The sequence below is a fragment of the Notolepis coatsorum genome (genome assembly GCF_963971535.1).
Source record: "Notolepis coatsorum genome assembly, chromosome: 6".
In the NCBI taxonomy this organism is placed as follows: Eukaryota; Metazoa; Chordata; class Actinopteri; order Aulopiformes; family Paralepididae; genus Notolepis; species Notolepis coatsorum.
This window is the reverse complement of record NC_140170.1, coordinates 152,995,034-153,007,956: the sequence shown is the minus strand read 5'-3', so window position 1 is coordinate 153,007,956 and position 12,923 is coordinate 152,995,034. Positions and strand designations below refer to the sequence as shown.

Below are 12,923 nucleotides of genomic sequence, written 5' to 3'. Positions count from 1 at the left end.
TGAACCGATACGGTACCGGTACCTGTGAATCGATACCGGTACGGTACCCAACGGTAACTTTTTTCGGTACTTTAGTCTCTAAAAATGTAATCTACCTACTGTACGTCAGTTGTGGGAGAAAAAAATCCAAACTTCAAATAACCACACTTTTGACCATTTTTGGCTTGCCATTGCCCCGAGTGCTTTGTTGTTGAATCAAGTCAAATCCTATGTAAGCGTATATTGTGCGTGTGAACGTTGACATAAAAAAAAAGTAAAAAAAAAAGTAAAAAAAAATAAGTAAAAAAAAATATATATAATAAATAAAATAAATGTTTTATTATGATGTAATCTTTTGCGGGCCGGTCAGGATCCCCGCGGGCCGTACAATGCCCAGGTCTGATTTAGACACTTGTTGAAAGTGAACGTTAATTAACTTGAATAATTATTTCATGTTCATTTATTAATCCTGTAAGATTCAGATTGTTAGAAGTCAATGTTATAAAAGTAAGTGCCCGCAGTTCATCGTATTATATAGACAGTGTACTAGAAATTCTTTGCAATTTCTGGATTAATAAAGCATATCCTCTATGACTTAATTAAAAACTGTAAATATGCCAACATTAGCAGGGTTGCTAGTTTTCAGTTGTAGTCTGTGAGCTAGATGTTTAAGCCAGAAAGAAACAGAAAAATAGAAGGACATTAAAGCGAATATAAACTATTTAAACATAATCTATACTACATTCATTCACTAGGCATTCATGCATCTATAAAAAAAACATAGTGTATAGGGACAAATCAAAGCCCCTACATGGACAAGCACTGTATAGGCAGGCATACATATACATCAAAAAAGTCAACCAAACGAACAAGATTCTTGTACCGGATCTCCTCTCTGGTAAACAAGAATACCCTCAAGTCAAGTCAAGAGTTTTATTTGTCACGGCATACAAGCATACAGTGAAGACTCTAGCAGGAGCACTCATTCAAGGGTACGACTATGCTTGCACCTCATGGTACCAAAGCACCTCAAAGGCACTAAAAACAAGATTACAAACATCACAAAACAAACTGGTCAGACTACTGCTTGACCTTACTCCTAAAACCCACCTCACCCCTGCCCATTTTGACAACCTAGGATGGCTTAGAGTAGACGACAGAGTACAGCAACTTGCAATGGGCCTGGTCTACAAGATACACTACACCACTAAGGTACCCATTGTTCGGATCTTTCAAGAATGTTCTATTTGAATCCCTCCGAAAGGGCTGACAGGCACCACACAATGGATGACTCAATGGTTAGTCATTAGAGTTTGTTTATTTAAACAAACTAGTTGAGATGTTTTCTCCACAATACAACCTTTATAATTCCCACAGTTGACCACAGGCTTACCATAGGTCAAAAACCTGTGAAACAGAACAAATGCAGTGCATACACATTAATCATAATATTAATATACAATATATATTAATATCAATACCAATCAATCAATCAATTAATTAATATTAATATTAATATCAATATACATATCAATATATCAATACCACTATCAAATATACATACACTATTCATTTTATATATTATATTATATATATAATTATATTTATATTATTTATAAATATACATTACACTTTATCAAACCAGCATGTCATGTCCCCTTTAATTGTGGGCGAAAGGAGGGAGAACTAGAATGACTCCATTTCCCAGAATGCATGGCAATGTTTACTTCCTCCTCCATAACGTGAGCCACTGAGCTCCTCAGACACAGCACGACCCACACACACAACGGACAAGATAGCAGTTCTCATTCATCAAAGCACACACACACACACCAAAGTTCCCCACATGAATCTCACCGTGACAAACCGGGAAAGCCACCAAGACACCAGCTCAGCCCTGCACCCTCGGCGAGGAGCGTTAGCCTAGCCACAAGCTAGCGGCAAACATTCAGACACAACGTTCATTCATTCAGCCAGCATCACTAACACCGTGCACTATGCAAATATTATCCGCAGGCTGCATTAGCAGCCAGCAGCCAACGTGATACATTACATTGTACATATGTGACACAGCCAAGTTAACATTGCAATCCCTTAATAAAGTCCACTTACCAATGGGCGATGTGATCCTGTCAGTGCTATAGTGAGAAGTGACAGCCCGCCACCATTTGAAAGGCAGCTGCGCGAACTGCGCATGCTCAGTCCCAATCACAAACACCTGTTAACTTATTTAGACCCCTTTACACATCTGATCCTTATATTAAATAAACCAAAAGTCTTGACACCCATGTACATGTCAAAATACTTTCCCAAAGGTCAGTGAATACCACGACCACAACACCAGAGGGAGCTCCACAAATCATGTTAAACTACTCAAACCTTCTCCAATGTATATTTTCTTCCCCCTCAAATGTATATACTCTCTTCTTATACTCCTTTTGTACACATAAATAGTAACAGTAATGTATATTTGTAGATCTGGTATGTCATAAATGTCTATGCAACAGTACTGTCTACCTGTATGTCATATATGTTATGATTAATTGAAAATGGGGGACCCTGATGTAAACAAGACGAAAGTCTTTCTCTGGTCTGCATCCCCTTAACAATTGTGTGTATTGAGCTGTATTGTACCCATTCTGCAATCTGTTAATACAATTTTCAATCAATCAATCAATCAATCAATCAATCAATCAATCAATCAATCAATCAATCAATATCCCTGAAAAGTCAGTTTGATTTAGGAAAAGAAAAACACTAGACAAATGTCAATTAGAAAGCTTATGTATGTACATATCTTGATTTTACATGCCACACATCAGTGGGTGCAACGTTATTCCTATTCCTTTTTTATGCTAAAGGCTTAATGTGTCAAATGCTCTTGCAGTATATTAAGACCTTCTCTGTGCTGGGTCCCTTAAGCATGAGTTCTTTACAGAGCCATGAGAATGTCTTGACTGGATCTGACACCACCCTCTTTGATGCCAGCCTGATATTGGCCCGATCTGGAGACTGGACAATCTCTACACAGTTGGTCAGTCCCATGTGCTTGATGATGTCCTGTCTGGTCCTCTTTGATGCGGTAGCAGTGACCGCAAGTACTGGCACAGACTTTGGGAGGATTGAGCAGAGTTCCCCAACCAGTCCACACCACTTCCGGAATTGAGCTTCCTGCTTTTCCCCCTCGCCCCTGTTAGAAAAGATAAATATTAAGCCTTATGCAAGGAATAATATAAAAATGTGCCATTAAATAGCCTGTACAGACAGCTAGATATGACATTTGGACATGACATGTTTGTCCTCCATAGATACAGTAATCTAACTTGCATGCCTACAATGAAAATACAAGCCACTCAACATGGTCTCTCTTTTAGAAATAAAAGGATGAGGCGGTTAGGTGGCGTAGCGGAGATTGCGTTTGTCACCAACCCCGGAGACGCTAGGATTCGCCTGTTCGAATCCAGCTCACAGCTCCGGGGTTGTCACCAGCTTGGCTGGCCGTTCACACTAATACAATTGGCAGTATTAGAGGGTGGGAGAAGCTGGCGGGGTGGGTCCGGGTCGTTGTAAACAGCGACTCCTACAGTTCGGTCGGGGCGCCTGCTAAGCGCGGATGGGACCTGAGTGGGATAGTGTGATCCTTCCACACGCTACGTCGCTACGCCCTCTCAGTGAGAGTCTGCGCTGCCAGGTGAAAAGAAGCGGTGATTGGCTGGACGTGTGTCGGAGGAAGCACGTGGTAGCCTCCACTCTCCCAGACCGACTGTGGGGGGTAAGTGCGCAGCGGCCAGGAAGGGGATTGGAAATTGGCATAACGACTAACATTGGGATGGGAGAAAATCGGAGGAAAAAGGAGGGGGAAAAAGATTTAAAAAAAAAAACATGTACACCTCAAAGTCCTTAAGTTAATGAAAACAGAGGAGAATTACAAATAAGAACGATATGTGTTTCTCAACATGTCCTCCATGCAGATTGGGGTTCGGAATAAATTGCCAATTCATGAATGTAATCATTCTACCTTTTGCAAATCTGCATACAAATTCAAGAATCAGTTTTCAGGCGTTTGGGTTATGTGTTTCCTGACATTGTGTGTTTATTTATTTGTTTTGTGTTTATCATGTGTGTGTGCATTCGCACATGTGTGTGTGTGTGTTGTGCCTTTCCATCCACTGAACAGAACTGACCTAAGCTACCCACCTCCAGAGGTTAGACAGTCAGCCTGCCTGACATTTCAGAACATTCATTTAGACACGAGAGCCGTAACAATGAACCTTACTGCTGACTTTGTAGAGAAGGACAGAGACACAAACAGAAAGACAGAAAGACAGACAGACAGACAGACAGACAGACAGACAGACAGACAGACAGACAGACAGACAGACAGACAGACAGACAGACAGACAGACAGACAGATAGACAGACAGACAGACAGACAGACAGACAGACAGACAGACAGACAGACAGACAGACAGACAGACAGACCTGTAGACGGACAGAAAGACCGATCAGAGAGAGCCAGATAGACCAACCAAGTCTAGTACGCTTGTGGTCAGAACTCTACTATATTAAATATGTATTGAGGTCTGGTGTGGGTCCCTTGACCTGGTTAGCAGAGTGAAGGGAGGAAGGAGGTAGGCAGCAGCACCAAGTGCCTGCACCAGTTCCTCAGTCTGCTCAGCTCTCTCCACCAACCACGGGGCGGCCTTCCCCGCAGCTCAGCCTGTCACAGGGGTAGGCCGCGGGGATTGGACGCCGGCACAGCCGTTATCAGCCAATCGGGGAGGTGGAGATCTGTCTTGCTTCTTATATCAAGGAGGGAGAGAGAGAGAGAGAGAGAGAGGGAGAGAGAGGGAGAGAGAGAGGATAGAGGATAGAGATAGAGGAAAGAGAGGGAGGTGAAAGAGATAGAGAGAGAGAGAGAGAGAGAGAGAGAGAGAGAGAGAGAGAGAGAGAGAGAGAGAGAGAGAGAGAGAGAGAGAGAGAGAGAGAGAGAATGCAGCCCTTTGCTGACGACTGAGGATTATAAAGTGCAGCGTCATTCTCTCGTGAATTGGATTGGCTGAGTGCGTCTGTGTCTGCATATGTGTGTGTGTGTGTGTGTGTCTGTCTTGGGATGAGACTGTTGTTATAAACTGTGTCCTCATCCGCCTAGACTTATTGTTCTGATGTGACTTATTGTATATAATCAATCATATATATCATATACAAACTTTATATACAATATATATACCGTCACCAAGCAGAAGGATATGTTTTAAATTTCTACATCAAATAATTTGTGTTTATAATCTTCACAATATGGGAAGGCTGCTTGCTATTGGTTTTGGAAATCGACAATACAAAAAATTTACTTTTAATTAACTTTTTCTTTTGTAAAAACCATGCCTTTGAATCTGTTCGTTTAGGTTGGCCAATAGAAAGAGTGTACATTTATGCATTATTTACACAATGACATTCCTATCAGTGTAATCAATTAGTAGCCAAGGTTAATAACCATCTGCTTATTTCCCCTGTGAATAACTGTAGGCCAGACTACTGAGTAGGCTGGGCGATTAATCCAGTTTACCATTTTGGCTTCCCACAATCATGAAAACAAGAGACAGCATGCCGCGTTGCTCTCATTTTGTCTTAGTGTTGTAAATGCAGCGCACCCTTCCTTCATAGCTAAACTGAGGTCCTGACTGAATCTCGGTATTTAAAGAACCCAGGACGCCTATCGCAAAGAGTAGGGGGTTCTACCTGGCCAAATTCTCAATCAGGACATGGACATCAAGGCCACCTAATCATCCCTTCCCCTTAATTGGCTGATATCAATCCCTGTCTTCTGAGCCGTTCAGCCACGTGTGCGTGGTGTATGGCAGTTATTGAGCCTGCGTAGCCCAAGGTTGGATGCTAGTGCTACCAGATGCAATTTCCACCCTACATCGTGGGGGAGCGCTTTGAGAGTCTAGAAAAGCGCTATATAAATGTAATGAATTATTATTATTATGAATTAAATTAATTATTAATTATAGCGGTGTGCGGAGTGGGAGAGCTTCTCTGTACTTCCCTGAAATCTGAGCTGCGTGCGTTACTAATAGATCGAACCTCTCATGGTCCAATATGTGGAAACGTAATACTTTTAGCTTCAGCATGTGCAGAAAGCTGAGTAGGTATTGACACGTCCTGAAAGAATACAAGCTGCCGACTTGGAATTCCTGGTAAACATCAATGGGTTATCATTGGGATACATTTACATTTAGAGGATTACATCCTCTTGAAGTTGGAAGGCTTCAAATTTGTATGTATTATCTTCATAGATTTTTGCCATGTTTTCTCAGTTTTTCTTCAAAGTAACTAGTAATAATAATAATAATAATAATAATAATAATAATAATAATAATAATAATAATAATAATAATAATAATAATAATAATAATAATAATAATAATAAATTGTAATAGAATAATAGATGGTTTCAGATAAATGTAGTGTAAAACGTAGAATATTTCCTTTTAAAAGGTAATGGGGTCCAATTACAAACCCTGAAATTAATCCCCAAATCCCCAAACTGCCCAAATTCTCAATCCACCTTTTGACTGTGCCCCTAATCTGAACCGTCGAGGAGTAGTTAATGTTTTTGGTTTTCACGAGAATAGTGCCACCATGAGGAAACATGAAAACTTCACAGGCCTCCTTGCTATTAAAAGGGGACATGCATTGCTATTCCTTTCACTATTTGGGCAACTTTACACAATTCCTGTGAGTCTATGGAACACAAAATGAAAAATGCATTGTTTTATATTTTTAATCAATTACTCAAAAGCTAAATTTTTCAACTTCAAGATTCCAAGCTGATTGTGCTGGGCTCCGCCCATAAGCGCTTTGAGTGACAGTCGCCCACAGTCTGCGACTGGCACAGAGAGAGAGGTAGAAAGATTGAGGGGGATACTAATTAATTTCGCTGCGGGGGGGGCATAATCCCACGGGACAATGCATTGGTAACTTATTTCAAATGACAATATATACCGCTGTGAATATTATTGCATGGATCGGAATATGGGCGTGCATGTGGGAGTCAAAGATATTTTGACAGTGATATCCCAGGGAGAAGCCCCACACCAGCCCCGTGCGCACACACATTTACACACTCCTGCGTGCGGTCCCTCTCTCTCTCTCTCTCCACCAGAGAGAAGCCCCACACCAGCCCCGCGCGCACACACATTTACACACTCCTGCGCACGGTCCTCTCTCTCTCTCTCTCTCTCTCTCTCTCTCTCTCTCTCTCTCTCTCTCTCTCTCTCTCTACCAGGGAGAAGCCCCACACCAGCCCCGCACGCAAACACATTTACACACTCCTGCGCACGGTCCCTCTCTCTCTCTCTCTCTCTCTCTCTCTCTCTCTCTCTCTCTCTCTCTCTCTCTCTCTCTCTCTCTCTCTCTCTCTACCAAGGAGAAGCCCCACACCAGCCCCGCGCGCACACACATTTACACACTACTGCGCGGTCCCTCTCTCTCTCTCTCTCTCTCTCTCTCTCTCTCTCTCTCTCTCTCTCTCTCTCTCTCTCTCTCTCTCTCTCTCTCTCTCTCTCTACCAGGGAGAAGCCCCACACCAGCCCCACACGCACACACATTTACACACTCCTGCGCGGTCCCTCTCTCTCTCTCTCTCTCTCTCTCTCTCTCTCTCTCTCTCTCTCTCTCTCTCTCTCTCTCTCTCTCTCTCTCTCTCTCTACCAGGGAGAAGCCCCACACCAGCCCCGCGCACACACATTTACACACTACTGCGCGCGGTCCCTCTATCTCTCTACCAGGGAGAAGCCCCACACCAGGCCCGCGCGCACACACATTTACACACTCCTGCGAGCGGTCCCTCTCTCTCTCTCTCTACCAGGGAGGCGTCGGTCAGGTTGTGTGTAAAATGCGTGTGTGTTTGTTTCCCCACGTCAGGTTGTGTGTAAAATGCATGTGTGTTTGTTTCCCAGCGAGGCCAGGTTGTGTGTAAAAAACGTGTGTGTTTGTTTCCCTGCGCGGTCAGGTTGTGTGTAAATGCGTGTGTGTTTGTTTCCCCAACAGAAGCTCCTCTCCCTCTCTATCTCTCTCTCTCCCTCTCTCTTGCTTGCACGTTCTCTGCCTCTCTCTGTCAAAACCCGCTTTAGGAAGTGCAGGTATTTCCACTCGCTCTGCTGTCGCTACAACCATAGAGGGGGCGTTAGTTATGCAGATCAGTGCCTTATTCACGTCAGCAAAACAGTAAAATCAGAATGACCTAATTCACCGGGAGAGGAGATTGTCTCAACTGAATTAGAGCAATCCGCCAATATGGTAATTAGAGACACAGACCCATTGATACTAACCCCCCATTGCTATAAAACAATGCTAAACACTGGAAAAGGCCATTTATAAGACACAGGACCTTTAAAGGCAAACATATTTTTTTGGATCTGGTGGTCGTTTGGCCTATCGATTATCTAAATGACACATTTGAAGATGTTAGTCCCCAGATTCCACACAGCAAGTTAGGTGAGAATCAAGTGAACAGGTTAGGGGGAGTAGGGAAAAAAAGGAAATTCAATATGGTGGACTCCATACAGTTTCATGACTGTGTGAATAATGTATCAGGAGATAAACAAATTCTAAAACTGAAGGTTTGGCCTGACGGTGAGCTAGAGGAAAGGGTCATATGGTTATCAAAATCAAGAGTTCGTCGTACAGGTGTACTGAAAGTGCACCGCGAATTTGAAAAGGTTTGACTGAAAGCTATTAGAGTTATCGTAATTACAAGTAGGATATGAACGTTTAGCCCGATGACGGCACTAGAGGAAAGGTCTCATGGTCATCACCGAAATCAATCAGGTTCGTTGTCTAGGATCGACGCTTCGAACGAAAGCTCTTCACGCTATTCATGCGAAAAGCCTGCAGCGGGGGGGGGGGGGGGGGGGTTGGGGATCCGTCGTTCGGGGATATAAATACTCAAGTAGAGAATTCTGCTTGTGTACAGTACTTATAAATACTACTTTCCAACAGGAGTGTAAAAAGTACCCAGAAATGATACTTAAGTGAAAGTATGGGTACCGTCTCAAAATCGTACTCAAGTAAAAGTCAGAGTATCTGGCTAAAAACACACTTGAGTAAAAGTAAAACAGTTTCTACTTTTAAATGTACTTAAGTACTAAAAGTAAAAGTTAAAACTTTTTTTAATTCCCGGGCAATGAAATGTTCCGTTTCGTCCTCTTCATCACTCGTACCATCTTCTGTAGCTTGTCACTCTGACTGTCTATTCTTCTGATAGCAGGTGTTTAATAAAAGATCCCCGCTCTCTAGTCTTGCACAAGGAATGATCAGCATGGGTATGGGCAGGTTAATCTTCCATTGATGGGGATTTGATTGGCTGTTTTTAAATAAAGAGCGGCCGCAGGAATAATAACATTAACGTTAGATCGGCCAGAGAAACAAATATACTAATTAAAATGGTTGGACCTGTGAGATTTGTACTTTGTAGGTCTGCATTTTAAATGTAAGGAGTAAACAGTATGTATTTTTTTCTCTGAAATGTAATTGAGTAAAAGAACAAGTATACAAACCTAATAATACTCGAGTAAAGTACAAATCCCCAGAAACAGTAGTTAAGTATTGTAATGAAGTACAATTACTCAAGTACTTTACACCCCTGCTTTCCAACACTGTTACCCCCCGCTACATTCCCTGCTGCAGTATATTTCCATGCTTTCAACAGCTCACCGTCGAGTACAGAATGTTCAGGGAGGTATTAAGATCTGCCCGCTTGTCTGTGTGTTCCAGATGGACGACACCAGTTCGTCGGAGGGCAGCACCATAGACATCAAGCCCGATGTGGAGGACGTAGCGGTGGTGGAGGTGGTGGAGGAGTACTTGGACCCAGATGCCTGCTGGACGGACGGTAGGAACCAGGGTTCTTATGTACCCATGGGTTTGGTCACAGATGCAGAAGTAGGAACGACTGCTAGAGAGCTGACTGGGACAAGCGTTCTAAACGCTTCGTTCACTTAGGTTCACTTAGGGGCGACAGTGGCTCAGGCGGCAAAGCGGTCGTCTGGTAATCGGAAGGTTGCCGGTTCGATTCCTGCTCCTCCCGACCAGCGTGTCGGAGTGTCCTTGAGCAAGACACTTAACCCCTAATTGCTCCCGATGGGCAGGTTGGCCTCCGCCGTCGGTGTGTGAATGTGTGAGTGAACGGGTGAATGTGAGGAACAAAATTGTAAAGCGCTTTGGATAAAAGCTGCTATGTAAAATGCACCATTTACCTAGGTAGAATGTTGGTCCCAGTGTAGCTCTATTGACAAGCTTTGTATGCATTACATGTATTCAAAGCTCTATAACAAACCGCTGCAGGTTCTGAAGGTTAAGTCAAAACGTAATTATTGCAAGTTTTCCTTGTGTTTTCGAAGGAACCAACAGAAAGCTCAGAGTCTCGACAAAGACTGGTGGAGTGAAAACACAAGCTGCTGCTAAAATGACCCTTTCCTCTCCAAAGTCTCCTTTCAAATCTTCCAGCCGAGCTGTTCATTTCCGGTAATGGTGCCTTCTTCTGTTGTTTTCCGGGAAAGCTTGACGCTGCCACCACTGGTTGCAGATAAAAAACATTACTATCACTGTTAACCTGTCAGGTCACGGTGCTCATCTCATTGGCAACCAGTGGTGGCAGCACTGAGTGTTCGTCGACTGGAGGATTTGAAAGGAGACTTTGAAAGTATTGCCCCCCCCCCCCCCCCCCCAAAAAAAACATTATGGAATGCACTGGATTGGATAAATGACAAGCTGCTGCTCTAGTGCGACCTCTAGTGGCTAAATGTTATCTGTAGCACCTTTTAAAGGAACACGGCAACATTTTGGGAAATTAGCTTATCGTCTTCTCCAGAGAGAGACAAGAAGATAGATACCAGTTTACTCTCTGTGCGTTCAGTAGAAAGCTATCTGGCTGCATGTTACTGTAGCCTAGCTTAGCACAATGAATGGAAGCGGACATGTACGGGTAGCCTACGCATTGTCCAACTAACACCTCCTCGGCTCTCCCGAAGGCTCCGCTTCCATTCATTGTGCTAAGCTAGGCTAACATGCAGCCAGATAGCTTTCTACTGAACGCACAGAGAGGAAACTATCTTCTTGTCTCTCTTTGGAGAAGACGGTAAGCTAATTTCCCAAAATGTCTTTTTTTTGTGGTGCACATAGAATGACTGTAGATGTTTCTGCAGTGTTTCTGTATCGTTATAGTCTGCTTCTGTGAGGTGTTCCATTCATGTTGTTGTTTGTGGTGCAGAATGCATGGCCAAGTACCCGTGCTGCCTGGTGCCCATCACCCACGGCTGGGGCAAGTACTGGTGGTTCCTGAGAAAGACCTGCTACCTGATCGTGGAGCACACCTGGTTTGAGACCGTCATCATCTTCATGATCCTGCTCAGTAGTGGAGCGCTGGTGAGACACACACACACACACACACACACACACACACACACACACACACACACACACACACACACACACACACACACACACACACACACACACACAGTCAGTCAGTCAGTCAGTCAGTCAGTCAGTCAGTCAGTCAGTCAGACAGACAGACAGACAGACAGACAGACAGACAGACAGACAGACAGACAGACAGACAGACAGACAGACAGACACACACACATATACTTTCCGTGGGTGTGCATGGGTGTGCGTGGGTATGCGTGACGTAAATGTCGTACATTTCGTCCCTGCTCTTGTCAGCGTGAACGTCCGCACGGGTGCCTCCCAGATTTTGTGACCATGCAGATACCCCCATGGATATGCACATGTGTGGATCACTGGCCTGGAGTGTGATCCTAGTGCGCATGTGGATCACGTATGCTTACAGACACCAAACATTTACTATAAACAGAGCCACGTGCGCAGCCGTGTCTGCAGCCGCGTGCACGTACGTGTCACTTTTCGAGTATATCAGCGCCTTTACACAGTTTTTGTTGCCATATAAATACACCATTCAGTAGAAGTTGGGTAACGAGACTTGATCAAAAGCACATCAGGCTTAAATTTATGTTGTGTTGTTGTTGGATAGCAGGTGTTTCAAAATATTTGAGGTCATGTTTTGCCCCACACACACACACACACACACGCACACATACAGACACACACAGCAGTGGCTCCAGAGGTAGAGCGGTTGTCTGGTAATCTGAAGGTTCCCTGTTCGATCCCGGCTCCTCCTGGCAGCATGTTGCAAGTGTCCTTGAGTAAGAAGCTGATGAGCAGGTTGGCGCCTTGCATGGTTGCCTCCGCCGTCTGTGTGTGTGTCTGTGTGTGTGAGTGAATGGGTGATTGTGAGGCAGAAGTTGTACGTTTTGATAAGAGCGCTATATAAATGCAGTCCATTTACCACACACACACACACACACACACACACACACACACACACACACACACACACACACACACACACACACACACACACACACACACACACACACACACACACACACACACACACACACACACCCTCCCCTCCCCTCCTACCCAACCCCCCTCCCCCACCCCACCCACCCAACCACCTCCAATGTACAGTCACTCCCCCCCCCCACCCACTCAACCCCACCCCACCTACCCAACCTCCTCCATTGTACAGTTTCTACGTCAAATGTATATACTCTCTTTTCTGGACTATTTTTGTATCACAAACAGTACTGTATTTGCAAATCTGGTATCATCATCATCATTTTTATTTATTCGTACATGGAATCACCACAGTCCAACAGTACATATTCACATAATTCACAAAAAATACCATGGCCGAAAGGAACAGGAAGAAGAAAAAATCTTATATATACCTATACCTACTTCCTTATTTGCATCCACTTGCACAGCTTCATCCACAACATCCTAAGTGCATGGATGTTAGTAATGTTATATTAATATGAATAATATTAGATTCTGTCTTTTTCAACCCCTCT

General features: G+C 43.7%; 1 protein-coding gene across 3 annotated transcripts in view; it reads left to right on the top strand.

The window, feature by feature from the left end:
- scn8ab (sodium channel, voltage gated, type VIII, alpha subunit b) overlaps positions 1-12,923 on the top strand; it is a gene marked incomplete at both ends in the record, with an annotated part of 164,505 nt that overhangs the window by 117,532 nt on the left and 34,050 nt on the right. For all 3 annotated transcript variants that reach the window (XM_084317717.1, XM_084317715.1, XM_084317716.1), the window contains 2 exons: positions 9,760-9,877; positions 11,255-11,409. In XM_084317717.1, the coding sequence (XP_084173843.1) occupies positions 9,760-9,877; positions 11,255-11,409 (273 nt within the window). The remainder of the gene's footprint in view (positions 1-9,759; positions 9,878-11,254; positions 11,410-12,923) is intronic.